This window comes from Eulemur rufifrons, chromosome 7 (assembly GCF_041146395.1).
Source record: "Eulemur rufifrons isolate Redbay chromosome 7, OSU_ERuf_1, whole genome shotgun sequence".
Taxonomy (NCBI): domain Eukaryota; kingdom Metazoa; phylum Chordata; class Mammalia; order Primates; family Lemuridae; genus Eulemur; species Eulemur rufifrons.
In genome coordinates, this window is record NC_090989.1 from 251,967,608 (window position 1) to 251,982,614 (window position 15,007).

Sequence of the window (15,007 nt, forward strand, 5' to 3'; positions counted from 1 at the left end):
GGATTTCCAAGCTCAAGTATTGCCCTAAAACTCAGAGGTGTTGCCAAAATACTTTTTATTTCATTTATTTCAAGTATCTTTTTTTTGTTGTTGTTGTTGAGACAGAGTCTCACTTTGTTGCCCAGGCTAGAGTGAGTGCCGTGGCGTCAGCTTAGCTCACAGCAACCTCAGACTCCTCGGCTTAAGCGATCCTACTGCCTCAGCCTCCCGAGTAGCTGGGACTACAGGCATGCGCCACTATGCCCGGCTAATTTTTTCTATATAGATTTTTAGTTGTCCATATAATGTCTTTCTATTTTTAGTAGAGACGGGGTCTCGCTCAGGCTGGTCTCGAACTCCTGACCTTGAGCAATCCACCCGCCTCGGCCTCCCAGAGTGCTAGGATTACAGGCGTGAGCCACTGTGCCTGGCCATCTTTGTTTTTGAAAATAACTATAACTCTCCCTTCAAAATTATACCAAGTACAAATGGGCAAGAGGTGATTTAGAAGCTCGGAGAGAAAAGGGCTATGGGTGAACAGTAAGAGGTGGCTACCAAGAAACAAACTGATCTAATCTGAGGCCATGTGGAAAGAAGTTCAGTCAGAGGAGGGAAGCAGGCCAGCTCATTTGTTCCTGCACCAGCGCTCCTACAAAAAGCTAATCAGAGTCAGGCACCACAAACTGAGACCCATTCAAAGGACCACGATCTTAGACGCTGGAGTTGAACAAGGCAGAATAAGCCACGAAGGCAGAAGTCCTGGAGACCCAGCAGACTTGAAGGATGCAGATGGCTGATGTTTGCAGATGGGGCCAATGAGTTCAATGCAGTCTTGAGGACAGGAGTACAGAGCTGAGATGAAAGGTGAACACTATGGGGAGGTATAATTCTGCTCAGTAGGACCAAAAGATAACTGGATCCCAGGAAAGGCAGTGAAGCTGTATGAGCATGTTGACAGAAATGTCGAGTTGGGGGTGGGATAACTTACCGGGTATGTAGTCCTCTTGAGACCTGAGATGCCAGTAAACAGTTAAGCTCCTTCCGGTGCGTTCCCAGCCCTGAACCCAGCTTCACCAGAGGGAGAAGATCTATGACTTTAAGGACCCACATGACCCCAAAGTTTTGGCATCCACAACCTGGAAACTTTAACTGTTTTAGTTCACAGTGGGGCTCTTGGCGCTTGCCTCTAGAACCTGATGTTGCGCGCCCTCTGCTGGTCATCTCTAACACTCACCCCGTAGGCAAGAAATAACTTTTTGAATCTTTATGGTACTAGCCAGCGTAGGTTCAGAACATGCAGGGAGACTCCCGTGAGTCCCAGGGAGTTAGTCCCCTGGTTAGTGCTGCTAGTGGATAGGGTCGGAAATGATCATGAGAATGAGTTCAAGTATCTGGTATCAAAACTGGGGCTCAGCCATGTCTAGGAGGAAGGTTTAGGCTGAGGCTGAATTGAGTCCAGTGTCTTAGGCTGAGGCCATAGTTGGGACTCAGTATGGGACCAAATTCTGGGCTCGGACGTCAGGGTGAAGTGTGTATCGGGTGAGATGTTAAATGCCTGGCCACAGGAAGAAGTCATTCTACACGCAGGGTAACGGGTCAACGGCGAGTTCCTATGCCCAGGTGAAAGCATCAGCTAATGAACAGCAAAGGGACACCCAAGCAGGGACACTTCCCAGGGGAGAGATACGAGGGATGGGGGAAAAATGAAGTAGTTGCTAATTTCTAAGGACCTCTTAATTTTAAAGATGGTGATGGGCAGGCTGAGGAGCCCCCTTTTTCCCTCAGAAGGTGGATCCTAGTATTCTAGTTTCAGCTTCCTGTTAAAGCCCCCCCTGCCCCCCACGCAGGCTAGTACTCCCACATGCAAATCATAGGTAAAATCTGGGGAGAGGAGAGGCCCAAGGGCCAGTTCTGTCGCTGCAGAGAGCCAGCAGCTGTGGGGGTAGTCTTCCTTCACCCCAGGATTCTCTGTTTCTACTGGCAACAGGGCCTGGCAGCCTCCCACACCCAGATCTTAGCAACCGTGGGAGCCCCTGGCAACTGCTGCCATGGTGACAAGACAGGGCACTGAGAACAGGCTTGGGGGGGCACTTCCTATGGAGCCTTCAGGATGTGTGCGGGATCGGGGGCTCCCCTCCCCTACACAGTCTGGGTGGGAACATGCTCTCCTGTCTAAACACCTCCTCACCGGCACCCACCTCCGCCCCTGCCCACGAGTTCCGGTTTCCTCAGGGTGAGGAAATGAGGGACACCCAGGGTTATGACGTCCCATAGGGAGGGAGGGTGAGTGGGGGTGTTCAGCACTGACACGATCATAGATGTGTGCATACGCTGGTAGACATGGTGTCAACGTATCAACAGCCACATACTTCATCCACTCTATCATGTAGACACATGCCTGCACAGTCATTTAATCACACATGTACACTGACACAAAATGACATACCTATAGCAAAGAACAGAAAACAGGCACACAAAAATAATTACACAGATCCACTCTCACAAATCACATTACCAATACAACAGTACAAATAACTCCCAATCCGACTCACACATTTATAGATGCACTCGCACACTCAGACTTGTGTGAACACACAGAGTAACGGTTAACTTGGTTGAGCATTAACTACCTGCCAAGCTCAGAACTAAGTGTGTTACATGCGCTACCTTAAGTAACCCTCACAGCAACCCTGTAAGTACTGCTGTTGCCTATCCCCATTTACAGAGAAGGAAGCAGGCCAGATGTGGCAGTAACCTCACAAGGTCCATAGCCTGACTCCAGGGCCCACATTCTCACGCTCTGTGCTTCCCTGCACACCCTGGTTCCCCACACGTACCCCTGACGCCCAGGGCAACGGGAGAGAGGGCAGGAACAGCGAATGAGGCAGACAACACAGTCCATGCCACCAACACCTGAACACGCAGCCCTACACCCTCGAAGGTCCAAGCCTACACTTTGGCATTAGCAGGGGACAGGTGAGGGCTGGTGACTAAACTCACTGCCTCCGTGTTGGCACAGGCACGGCTGGAGGAGGCAAAAGAGACAGAACTGGAATAGGAAGACGCAGAGCCACCCACAGCCCGGGCCCCACGAGTGTGGAGGTGGGGAATGAGAGCCCCCAGATCTAAGGAATCAGCACCAGTCCTGGGCCCCCTCATCCCACTTTACCCATCTCTATGTCACACTATTCCATTCCCTTGTCACCCCACCTCCCCTCCCTTCCTCATTCCTCCTCACCACCCCCCGTCCCATCCTTCTGCTGTTCATCTTCTATTCCTACTGTCCCCCACCCCCTTCCCTCCTTAACCCCCAGTCCTCATCCCTTCTTACCTCCCACCCTGCCTCCCCTCCCCTCCTCTCTCCACTCTCTTTGCCCCACCTCCCCTCCCTCAACCCCGTCCCCCCAGACTCCCCACTCTCCCCTCCCCCTACTCATCACCCCATCCCTGCTCCCCTCCTCATCCCCCTAACCCCATTCCCTCTGCATCCTCGCTCTGCAATTCCCTTTCTTCCTCACACTTCATACCCTTTAAGCTTGCGGGGCCCCACAGAGAGTACTGGAAACAAGGCAGGTAATGAAGAACATGCAGACCTGACCCCAGATCCCCAGACCCCTCCTCCTGCTCTGGCCTCGGCCTAGGCACTCAAGCCTCAGTTTCCAGCTCTAGCCACTTTGCACCACCTGGTGTCCAAATTCTGTCTCCGGGAAACAGGCATAGAAAGAGGTAAATGAGAGCTTCTGCCCTGACCCTTCCTTTGTCATCAACCCCCCCAAGAATCCCCTCCCCCCTCTTCACCCCCAGATTACCCCCTCCCCACCCCCGCTCCCTCGAGCACAGATGGGCCTGGGAGACAGTGACGTGGGCGCCAGGCACCGTGTCTGCTCAAGCGGCGGCTTCCGCTGGCGACCGCCTCCGCAGCCCCGCCTGCTCCGAGCAGCGGGGACACTGGGGCTGACTGAGATTTAATGATTTAATGGGGGTGGGGGCTGCTGAGACAGAGATTCTGAGGGTAAGAAAGGGGATCACGGGGAGCTGAGATGAAGGATTAAAGGGAGAGCTAGGATAGGGGAGATCACAGATGTAGAGAAAGGATTAAGAATAGGACAAGACAGATCATGGGGAAAGACAGGAGGTCACAGGGGGCCAAGAAGAGGGGCAAGTAAGGGAGCTAAATACAGGAACTCCAGCGGGGTGCAAGATGAAAGATCCAGTATAGGGGACTGAAATGGCGCTGTGGGGAATTGCTGAGCGAGAGCTGCCCGTGAGGGAGCTAGGATGAGGGGACTACACCAGAGGATGGAAAGGGGACTCCAAGAGTCCTGGAGGTGCTACACGTGAGGAGAGCCACCAGGTTACCCTCACAGGGGCGATCAGAAGGACGTTTAAACTCTGAAAGTCGTTGGAGGTCTGTTTTGAGATCCAGTTAGGTCATGTCAGGTCAACTCTGGGTCATGATAAGGTAAAGCTAAATCAGATCAGGTCCAGGTCGGTTCACGGTGCGATGGAAGACGGTTGAGAAGGGGTGACCTTTTGGCCCTGGTCCAGGAACTACACCTCCCAGAGTGCCCTATTCTCTCTCCCCCCTACCCTTCTAAAGAAAGGAAAGAATGCGCGGTGTCACGGCCAACGGGTGGGGGCAGTTTTCCTTTAAGGCTGCCTTTGACGTTGCACGGGTTCCAGAAGATTCTCCTGGGATTCGAGCGGTGGCCAGTACGTCCCACCTTCTCAAACCGGAGATTGGACTAATATAGATGCCTCCCGGCTCAGGTCTGAGTCCCACAGACGAACCAATGAAATCAAAGGGCGCATGAAGTTGCCGCCCTCTGTCCTTTTCACCAATGACACGACGAAGTGGCAAAGAGGCGTGGTTGATTGATCCCAGAGAGCACCAATCAGACCCACGCCAATCATTGCCCAGAATGTGTGCGCGTGTGGCCGGGTGACAGGGGCGGGGAATAGGCGGCTATCACCAAGCCGCTCGTTGAAGGCTACCCAATCACAGCAGAGGCTGAGCTGAGTGACGGGCACATGGCTCAATGGGCCGCGCGGAGGCGGAGCCGTGGGGGCGGGCTCCCGGTCCCGCTGTCGGCGGCCGGCGGGCGGGCGACTCCTGTCCCGAGTGGAGGCGGCGGAGCCGGAGCCGGGGGAGGGGGCAGCGGCTGTCTGACGACCGCGGCGGCGCCCGCAGCTCCTCACCGGTGAGGGAGCCGAGCCAGGACTCGGGGGTCCTGGGAGTGGGGTGTCGCAAAGCCAGGGGCCCTGGTGTCTGGGGGGTGGGACACTGAGGGCCCATTAGGCTCTCCTGCCGTGGCGGTGCGGGGACTCGGGGTCTGCAACGTGCTCGGTGTCCGCGACCCGGGCTTGCTTCTCCAGGGGGCAGCCAGCGTCTGAGCCGGGAGAGCGGAGGGGAGAGAAGGGGAGGGGAGGGTCGGATTGGGTTCCGCAGGGCGGAGGCGTTTCTGAGCAGGCCAGCCAGCCAGCACCGGTGACATCACCGACCACCCTCCCCCGCCCGAGCCCCCTCCCCTCCCCTCCCCTCCTTTCCTCGCCGCGCCTTTTGTCCCGGCCGAGCTCTGCTCTGCCCCGCCCCTCCCCGCCTATCTGGGAGGGAGGAGTCCCCGTCAGTGACTTCATTGAGTAGGTTCTTGGGAATTGGGGTCGGGTCCTCCCCAGAGAGAGGCGAGAGGAGCTCACTGCCTCTCAGGCCCTCACAATCCCACCTGTCACAGGTACACACGCTGCCACTCACAAGCACACGCTTGCACTGCCATACCGCCACTCACAATCAGCCAGACACTGCTGCACCTGACAGCAGGTGGCCGCTGGCTCCTCTCCCTTCACTCTCCACACCGGGGATCAGGTCCGGCTCCTGCTGCACCAGACAGGCCTTGCTGGGCAAGTGCCCCTGACATCTGAGGAGGTGGCTTCCCGAGCTGCAGCATCGCAAGCAGGCTCCGGTGGAGCGATCAGAGGTGAGGGGCTTGGCTGGGCATGTTTAAGCGCACCGCGCTCTCCTGCCCACCCCCAGCAGCACCCCCACTGCAGGCCCGAGGAGCTTTCCGGAGCTTCCCACACTTCTGGGGAGAAGACTTCTTAGCCAGCTTGATGTTTAAAATTCAGCTGGAGCCCTTAAAACTTCGAGCGTGGACGCTGAATGGGTTTGTAAAGTTTCGGTAAGTCCCTCCGAGAAGGGCGCTCACACCCATACCCAAATGCTCCACATCAGCCATCCCTCCATTGCCTGTTCGCTTCCTCATCTCATCCTCATCTCATCCCCATTACATGCAAGAACCCCCCTTCCGCCTCGCCCTTACATTTGAATGAAGTGCCTCCCTCATCATTCATCTCCTGTCGCAAACCTTCAGCATCCATTTCCCACAAACATCTCGTGTTTCCACTCTGCATCTCTCCCTTTCAACACATCAGTAACCCATTTTCCACCTCAGCCTTGTCCATTTCCACCTCTCATGTCCCCTCCATTCGTACCTCATTTTCTGTACCAACCACCTCCCCTCCTGACACCTCAATAGTCCTCCTTGCCATTTCTCCCCATTTTTCATTCCTGCCTCTTTGTTAACATCCTTCTCCATCAAAGGCAGTGCCATGCCATGGGGCTCCTTTGTCATTCCAACACGTGGCCTGTGGGTAGGGGAGGGAGGGAAGGAGGGAGGAAAGAAGAAGGAGGAAAAGGAGGCAGGTCCTGAAAGAGCCTGCCTGTGGTCTGTGGAGGCAAGAGAATTATGGTCTAGAGCAGCGGGCAGGTGGGTACAGGGAGGAAGCCAGCCGGGTGAGGAGGTAATGCGGGGACAGCAAAAGAGGGTGAGTGGGTTGCTGAGCCGTTCCACTGGCCCTCTGCCTAGAAGCTGCTATAGTTCTCTGAGGGCACCCTCCTGTTGTGCCGGGGCTCCTTCCCAGTCCCAGGGGGAAGAAGGTGTGGGCTGAGGCCGTGATGGCAGACCTCCCCAGCACCCTCTGAGACGGCTTATGCTGCCATTTCCGAAAATGGCTGCCCTCCCCCAGGTGCTCTTTCTTCTCTGCCTCCCCCTACCCCAGTCTCCCCCACAGGCGTGACATGCTGGTGGGGGGAGATGGGGGAGTACCTGCCTTTATGGAGCCTTCTCTTCGTCAGAGTGAGGTGACTCCTAGAACCATGAGTCAACCCAGCCACCTGCAGCAGGCCCTATGGAGGCAGGAATGAGGGCCATTGTCCCTGCCTACCTGGGGCCTTGGAGGCCTCCCCCGAATCCAGTTCCAGCCCTCCCTCCTGCCAGGACACCCTATACACCTGGCTGCTGTGGAGCAGTCAGAGGCAGAAAAGAGGCCTCAGCTGTGGCTGCCAGCCCAGGACATTGCTAGAAAGACTCTGGTTCTCCCAGCTTTGGCAGGGGTTGGCCAAATCTCAGAAGGGCTGGAGAATGGCATCTGGCCATTCCCCCAAATAGCTCTAGCTACAGGACAGTCCCCTTCCCTTCATATCCACCACAGACACATTGATGGAGGGAGATCAGAGCAGAAGAATCTGAGCCCTGTGTTGTCTCTCTCATATGACAAATGCAGCACCCCGCCTAGAAGGGACTATCAGAGGAGTATGGGGCTGGCACTGAGCCAGACCCTGAGCCACTGGGGCAGGGGAGAATGAAGGACTTACAGGGAAGGTATTAAGGAAACGGGGGTTAGTGCCCAGTTTTGTCCTAGCAGCAAGGGTCTAAAGAAGGCCCTATCTCCAGCATGCTTTTGTTCACTACCACTCGTGCTTAGGGGGCATAGACAAGTCTTCACACACAGTTTTGTGTGTAGACACTGGGAAATGAGTAAAGGGAACTGTTGCCCTGGTTGGGGGAAGGACAGTGTCACCCCCCTGCTAATGAGGGAGTTGGAAACAGCAGTTTCCAAAGGCTGTGAGTCACCCTTTGATCTGAATCACACAGGAGGCTTAGCATAGTCTGGGGGGGGGGTGGAGAAAGGGGGGCCTGGGGTCTCCAGTGGCAGAGAGGACTCTAGACACCCGTACCCTGACTCAGCCTAGCTGGCCAGGACAGCTGGCTGAAGACCCAGGCCTGTCCCCAGTCCTGGGCCACTGCCCCAGCTGCCCTCAGCCCGGGCACCATGCCTGAGGCGTGGCGTAGGAGACCACGATGCTCAGGTGACCTCACCCAGTACACTGACCTTCGCCAGCTTCTGTGCATAGGTCTGTCAGTCCACGGTGCCACCTCACCCAGCAGGGCCTCTCGGGGGTCCTCAGTCTGGCCCAAGGACCTAGGCCTCAGTCTAGCCCCAAGAAGTGGGCCACAACATTCAGCTTCCTGCTGGGAAAACCCAGGAGGTGAGGAAGGAATCACCGAATCCTAGAATGTCAGAGCTGGAAGAGATCATCTAGTCCAAACCTTTCATTTTACAGATGGGGAGACACAGGCCCACAGAACAGGCATGACCTGCTGAAGGTCACACAGTGAGTCATTTAGGGACTGCAAGACCATCAGGAGCAGGGCTGGGGCAGAAGAGAATAGAGGCATCAAGGATTGGCCCTGGGTTTCTTTCAGAAACAAGGAGACCAGTGCTGGTCCAGTGGCTGTGATGGGAAAAGATTATTACAAGATTCTTGGAATCCCATCGGGGGCCAATGAGGATGAGATCAAGAAAGCCTATCGGAAGATGGCCTTGAAGTACCACCCAGACAAGAACAAAGAGCCCAACGCTGAGGAGAAGTTTAAGGAGATTGCAGAGGCCTATGATGTGCTGAGTGACCCCAAGAAGCGGGGCCTGTATGACCAGTACGGGGAGGAAGGTAAGCAGGCAGCACTCTGGCCCAATCCTGGACCCCTGAGCTTGGCCAGGGTCCTGGGGGAACCAGTTCTCATAGCAGGGAACTGCAGGCTGAGGAGGGGGGTAAGGGAGGCAAGGGTTTCCAGCACTGACACCCAAAGGAGAGAGGAGACCACCTACTAACCAGCCTCTGCTTACCGTAGTCTCCCCGCCTCTCTCCACCCCTCTCCCTCCTCTAGTTCAGGCCTTAGAGAGGTCCGCAGCCAGAGCCAGAGGCTTCCCCTCCCTTCTTCCCTTCCCAGCCTTATTAGTCCTGCCTGAAGTCCCTGCTGCTTCATTGGCTGATGGGGAAGACTGGGGAGAGGGAGTGTGTGGCTCTCTGAGGACAGAGCATTTACATTCATCAGCATAAAAGTCTGGCCCTTAAGCAGCCTGGGAATTAACCACCAGAGCTCTGAGCAGAAATGGTTGTCCCTTTCCTTCCCCTCCTCCCTGCCCACTTCAGGCCAGCAGAACAGTGGTGGAGCTTCATGTCCCAGAGGAAGTGGCAGGGCTCCAAGGGTGGAAGGGGAACTGCTGCTGGCATCTTACCCCCTCCCTCGGGTAGCTGGTGGCCACAAGGCGGGAGGCAGGAAAGGCCCAAATAAAGCCTCTGAGAGGGTGGCCCCTCCCAGCACATCCCACGAGCATGATGTAGCTGCTAATTCTGGGCCTGCCCCTCAGGGCTGCCTGCCACCCGCCAGCCACAGGCACCTGTCAGGCTATATTAAGAGACACTGTCACAGCTGAGGACTCTCCTTCCTGGGAGGAACTGCCCTTCCTCCCCAACGGCATCCACCTTTCTTTCACATTCTCCTCCTTGTCACCCTCCCCACCTGCTCGTCAAAACTAAATGGGCCAATGATATGGACGGCACCTGATACAAAGCAGATGCTCTAAAGCATGTTCTTTCCCTCCTTGCTTTCTGTACCATGTCCCTCTGTGCACCCCAGTCCTCCCAACCCCTTTCTTATTCTCCACGCTGCTAGTTCCTTCCATTTGTTTCCTGCTCACCTCCTAGAGTTGCCAACTCCCAGATTCACCAGGTACCTGCTGGAATCCCCAGTATTCTCCCAGCTAAGAAATGTTTCTCTGGGGTGGAGGGTATGGGAGTGGTAGGGGTGGGGAGAGGGAAGCAGTGCAGACACTATGCCACCATGTGACTTGTCTGGGAATTGCATGCACGCCTCCATTCAGCCTCACCCTTGTTTGAGAGGAAGGCAGGAGCTGGGAGAGCTACCTCAGGACACTTCACTCCTGCATGACCAAGCCTAAGTGAAGGAGGCAACACCCAGTCCTTAGGCCCAGACACTGGGTTCTGATGCAGATCCCCATCCCAGGAGGGCCCCTGAGGATGCAGCATGGCCTTAAGGGGACCTCCAGGGCCTGGGGAGGGAGAAACAGCTTAGAAATGTTGGTTATATTCTGTCTACCCTGCCTCTTCCCCAACAGCCAGCCAGCACAGTTGTGCACACACACTCTGTGTGCAGCTCCGGCTGGGGACAAGATGTTCTCAGCTTGAGCAGGGGGTGATACAGGTAGGGCAGGAAACCCTAAAGAGAGAATTTACCCCTTCCCTTCGTCACTAGCCCAACCTCCCTCCCCCCTCACTGAGCTCTGCCAAGCTTCTTGAACTTGCTTGATGGCCCCTCAATAGAAGGAAAGAAGAGACCCCCCAAGCATTGGGGGAGGGTTGAAGAAGCAGCTGCCACAAGCCCCTGAACTGTTTGCCACTTGGCCTCTCTAATGAAACCCAAATCTGCCCTTATGGTTCCAAGAAATAAGAGGCTAATTTAGGCTCAGGCTTCCATGACCAGTTGAAATTCTAGATAGAAGGCCTCAAAGAAAAGGGTCTCTTCTCCTAGCTTGGGTCCCACGGCGAAGTCTACGTATTCTAGAGCAGTTCTCAGTGTTAACCCTCTCCCCACACCCTCTACTACTTCCATCAACCCCTCCTCACTATGAAGGCTGCCTCCAGGAATCTGAGCCCACTAGATAGGACCTGACAGAGACAGCATCTGGGGTCACCACCTGCAATGTGCCAGCCCATTCATGCATTTTTGTTGCTCAGTACTAGATGCGGGGTGTGGGGCTTGTTGTTGTATAACTCCAGGGAGCTCCATTCCCATTGTAGTCTATGTCTGTACGATGTGTGAATGATACTCCCTGGAGTTGTGTAACACTGAGCAGAGTGTGGGAACAAAGTATTGGAAAACTTTTTCGAGAAAAATAGCTCATTTCCAAGTTAACGAGATGAAGAGCTTCCTGCTATTTTGAGGCCTAAGGCCTCCTGATTTCCCATTTGAGCAAGAGTTAAAGAGGAAGAGGGAAGGAGAATGGATGGCTAGAAGCAGAGTGAAAGTGGGCTTTCTCCTGGACTGTTTCCCTACCTCATTTGGGACCAGTCACTTCCTTGCCCCCTGTGTGGTCAAATCCTGTCTGATTGCCTCTTACCCTGTATGTCTTTGGAGATAAGCAAACATTTGAGAGCCAGATATGACTTGTAATGTGATACCAGGTTAGTCACCCAAGGCTTTGTGAGACATCTTTGGGCCATGAATACATGGAAAAGATTATAGGACTAGAAGTCACATCCTCTAAGTCCTCTTCTGGCTTTTCCACCTATTGGGTAACCCAGCCTCTTTGAACCTCAAGATATGCATTATTATTAAATACATAATTAACAGTAGAAACTAATCTTGCCAGAAGCTTTCCTTACTCTATTAGCCTGGCCCTCTCCACAGGAGTTAAAGCTCGCTTCTTTCTCCAGGCCCACGAAGAACCGGGAGCTAGAGGGCAGGGGGAAGAGACTGGGGTGGGGAAAGATAAACCACATTGTCCCTAACTTCTCCTCCCTTCCAGGCCTGAAGACTGGCGGTGGGACGTCAGGTGGCTCCAGTGGCTCTTTTCACTACACCTTCCATGGGGACCCCCATGCTACATTCGCCTCCTTCTTTGGTGGCTCCAACCCCTTCGATATCTTCTTTGCCAGCAGCCGCTCCACTCGGCCTTTCAGTGGCTTTGACCCAGATGACATGGATGTGGATGAAGATGAGGACCCATTTGGTGCCTTTGGCCGGTTTGGCTTCAATGGGCTGAGTAGGGGGCCCAGGCGAGCCCCAGAACCACTGTACCCCCGGCGCAAGGTACAGGACCCACCTGTGGTGCACGAGCTGCGGGTGTCGCTGGAGGAGATCTACCACGGCTCCACCAAGCGCATGAAGATCACGAGGCGGCGCCTCAACCCTGATGGGCGAACTGTGCGCACAGAGGACAAGATCCTGCACATTGTTATCAAGCGCGGCTGGAAGGAAGGCACCAAGATCACCTTCCCCAAAGAGGGCGATGCCACACCTGACAACATCCCTGCCGATATCGTCTTTGTGCTCAAAGACAAGCCGCATGCACACTTCCGCCGAGATGGCACCAATGTGCTCTACAGTGCCCTGATCAGCCTCAAAGAGGTGGGGCCTGCTTAGGTTGTGTGTGTGTGTTGGGGGGATGCCAGGGGACATTTCTCTCCTTCTCACCAGCTGGCACATTGTTTCCCCACTTCAATCTATTTCCTCCCTTCTCACTCATCCTGCCCCACCTTTTCCTCACTCTCTGCCTCATTCTCCCCAGGCGCTGTGTGGCTGCACCGTGAACATTCCCACCATTGATGGCCGAGTGATCCCTTTGCCCTGCAATGATGTCATCAAGCCAGGCACCGTGAAGAGACTCCGTGGGGAGGGCCTTCCCTTCCCCAAGGTGCCCACTCAGCGGGGAGACCTCATTGTCGAGTTCAAAGTTCGTTTCCCAGACAGATTAACACCACAGACACGACAGATCCTTAAGCAACACCTACCCTGTTCCTAGGCTCTGCCCCAGCCAGTCCAGAGTCTACCACAGCAATAGCCCCCACACTCACCCCATGCAATGTGCATCCAGCTTGATGTCCACTGGACACTGGCAACTTTTTCTAAAATGCAAAAAAAAAAAAAAAAAAAAAAAGCCACTGGTTTTCAGGAAAATATTACCGTCCCTGACCCCTTTCAGAGCTGGGCTGCCTGGGGGGAGTGGGAGGGAGGTGGGGAGAGCTAGCCCAGGCCAGGGGTCAATTTTCATGTCACTAGCTTTGAATCCAGTTCCCACCCAGTGGCTGGAGGGTGACCTGAGTGCTACTTGAAGATATAGAGTTCCTTGTCCACGCCTGTAAATAGCATGCCCTTCTTCCCCTGTCAGCTTTGCTAATATCTTTCCTCTCCCTTCCCTTTGGCTTCCTCCTGTTGGGGGAGGAAGAGGGTAGAAAGGACATTGCTTTCCCACCCCCAGCCCAGGTCCACAGTGTCCAAGGTTATTGCACACATGTTCACACACACAAAGCACTCACCTAGAGCTGCCTGTGCCTCTCTGAGAGAGAGGAGAGGAGTTGGGAAGGGAAGATCTACAACCTGTAGAACAGGGACATTGAGCACGAGACACTTTTCATCTGGGGCAGAGCGGGGAACCGACCCTCAGCAGCCTCCCTGACAGCAGCCTTGTGTACAGCTCGCAGAGCTGGAGGCTCTGTCCTCCCTCTCAGGGGTGTTCAGGGTAGTGGGAGGGGAAGGGGGACCTGAGGTATTAAGGCTAAGAGGCGGGGGGGCAGGGCCCATCTCCCAGCCTTCATCAGGAAGGGAAGGAGCTTTGGGGTCAGGTGGCAGCTATTCTCCACCAAGAGACTCAGGGTCACAGGTTTCTCCCCACACCTCTGAACTCAGGGTCTAGCCACCCCCAAACTTCCAAATCCTACTTTTGTGATATGTGAAGCTACTTATTTCTTACCCTTCTTGGAGGCTGCGTGGGGAATTTCCAGCCCTTTTATGCCTGTGTGACCCCACCCCACTCCCACAGTTGTACAAAGGTCAAATAGTGAAGGAGCTGGGGGAAGACTGCTTCAGCCAGTCCTGGGGTGGGGGCTTTAGGTTTTCTCACTTTGACAAGCCCCTGAATGTTTTTATAGTAGTTTTTTTGTATTTTTTTGTAATGACAGTATTATGTAAAAAATAAAGTATTTTAAAAATATGGCATCTGAGCAGGAGCAATGAACCTGGGATGAGGGCAGGTGAGCAGCGCCGCTGTCAACCTCCTAGTCACCACTGAGCAGCCCAAGCAGGCCCTCAATATAAGCTGAAGCTGACTCCTTCCTTCCTCTAAGACTCCTGGGATTTCCAAATGTATACCCAAAACAGAAAAGACAGAAGATACCACTCAGCTATTAGAAGAAACACATCTATTTGGGAAGGAAAAATATCCATGATTATGAGAAACAGATCATCTTCTTCAGAAGAAATGCTAGCATGAAAACTAATAGATTTTCTCGTCTAAATTTTCTCTTAGAGTTAGAGGAGTTTTCCTTCTAGGGGAGGATGGAGGAGAACTTTCTGGCTGACCAGAAGAGATTCCCCAAAATCAGAGCCTGGGCAGTGGAGAGGGCAGCTAGAGGTACCTGGCATCCTTGGCCCATGCTGGCGGGGCCTGGCTAGGGACACAGGCTCCCTGGGAGGCAGTGAACACAGTTGCCAATCCTTGGATCTCACAGTTTTCTAGGGATGTCTGGCCTGGTCTCTGACCTGCCTGTCCCTGCTGAGACAAGCCTGGCCCTCAAGGCCTGAATGATGGCTACTTGTCCCTTTCCTTGGAACTGGGTAGGAAGGAGCTTGTAGTTGCAGAAATGCCCATCTCCTGAGGTTGACTTTCTTCCGAGCATGAAGTCTATGTCTTTTCTAGAATCAGGCCCGTGACAGTTATGTCCGGCTTAGCATGAGTGTCCCAAGTGCCATGAAGACGGCACTGCCCTCAGCTGGGCCTGGGCTCCACACAGAAGCTGGCACTAACTTTACTAGGCTTTCACAGTGACATTCCTGCCTTTGCCATTTTTCTGGGGACAAAGACACTAAAAAAAAGCTCCTCATCCTTTTGCCTGAAGTATTAATAGTTTTGTAGGAGCCTGCTCCTTCTAGTGCAGAAACCAGGGGGTCTTGCTTAGAAGGGTGTCTGCTAATCTCCTGGCCCAGGCAGGGAGATTCCAACCCTGTACCCCTACTCAATGCTCTCCTGCTTTGGGGCTTCTAAGGTAGTCCCTCTCTACTTGGGACTAAATTCTTGTCCTGACTCTTCCTGAGGCCTGAAACTTTGGGATCCTGCACTGCTGGGCCAGACTGCTACCTCTGGCCTCTGTGTGGACCCAGGATCTGAGAAA

General features: G+C 54.4%; 1 protein-coding gene across 3 annotated transcripts; it reads left to right on the forward strand.

The window, feature by feature from the left end:
• The first annotated feature begins 5,094 nt into the window (after nucleotides 1–5,094).
• Nucleotides 5,095–13,829, forward strand: DNAJB5 (DnaJ heat shock protein family (Hsp40) member B5). 3 transcript variants are annotated; one of them, XM_069474390.1, is made up of 5 exons: nucleotides 5,095–5,180; nucleotides 5,843–6,155; nucleotides 8,523–8,767; nucleotides 11,647–12,248; nucleotides 12,409–13,829. In XM_069474390.1, exons 2-5 carry the CDS (start codon nucleotides 5,974–5,976, stop codon nucleotides 12,640–12,642), a joined length of 1,263 nt encoding a protein of 420 aa, XP_069330491.1. In that variant the 5' UTR covers nucleotides 5,095–5,180; nucleotides 5,843–5,973; the 3' UTR covers nucleotides 12,643–13,829. The 3 variants fall into 3 exon arrangements, with proteins under 3 accessions (XP_069330491.1, XP_069330492.1, XP_069330493.1); XM_069474391.1 differs by having other exon boundaries at nucleotides 6,011–6,155; XM_069474392.1 differs by having other exon boundaries at nucleotides 6,014–6,155.
• The last annotated feature ends 1,178 nt before the right edge of the window (nucleotides 13,830–15,007 follow it).

What these genes read in the sequence shown, in the direction of transcription:
- DNAJB5 (XM_069474390.1), top strand. Translation starts at nt 5,974, where the DNA reads ATGTTTAAGCGCACCGCGCTCTCCTGCCCACCCCCAGCAGCACCCCCA. An exon ending in AATGGGTTTGTAAAGTTTCG is followed by an intron (nt 6,156 to 8,522) that starts GTAAGTCCCTCC and finishes GGTTTCTTTCAG; the next exon opens with AAACAAGGAGACCAGTGCTG. An exon ending in TGACCAGTACGGGGAGGAAG is followed by an intron (nt 8,768 to 11,646) that starts GTAAGCAGGCAG and finishes CCTCCCTTCCAG; the next exon opens with GCCTGAAGACTGGCGGTGGG.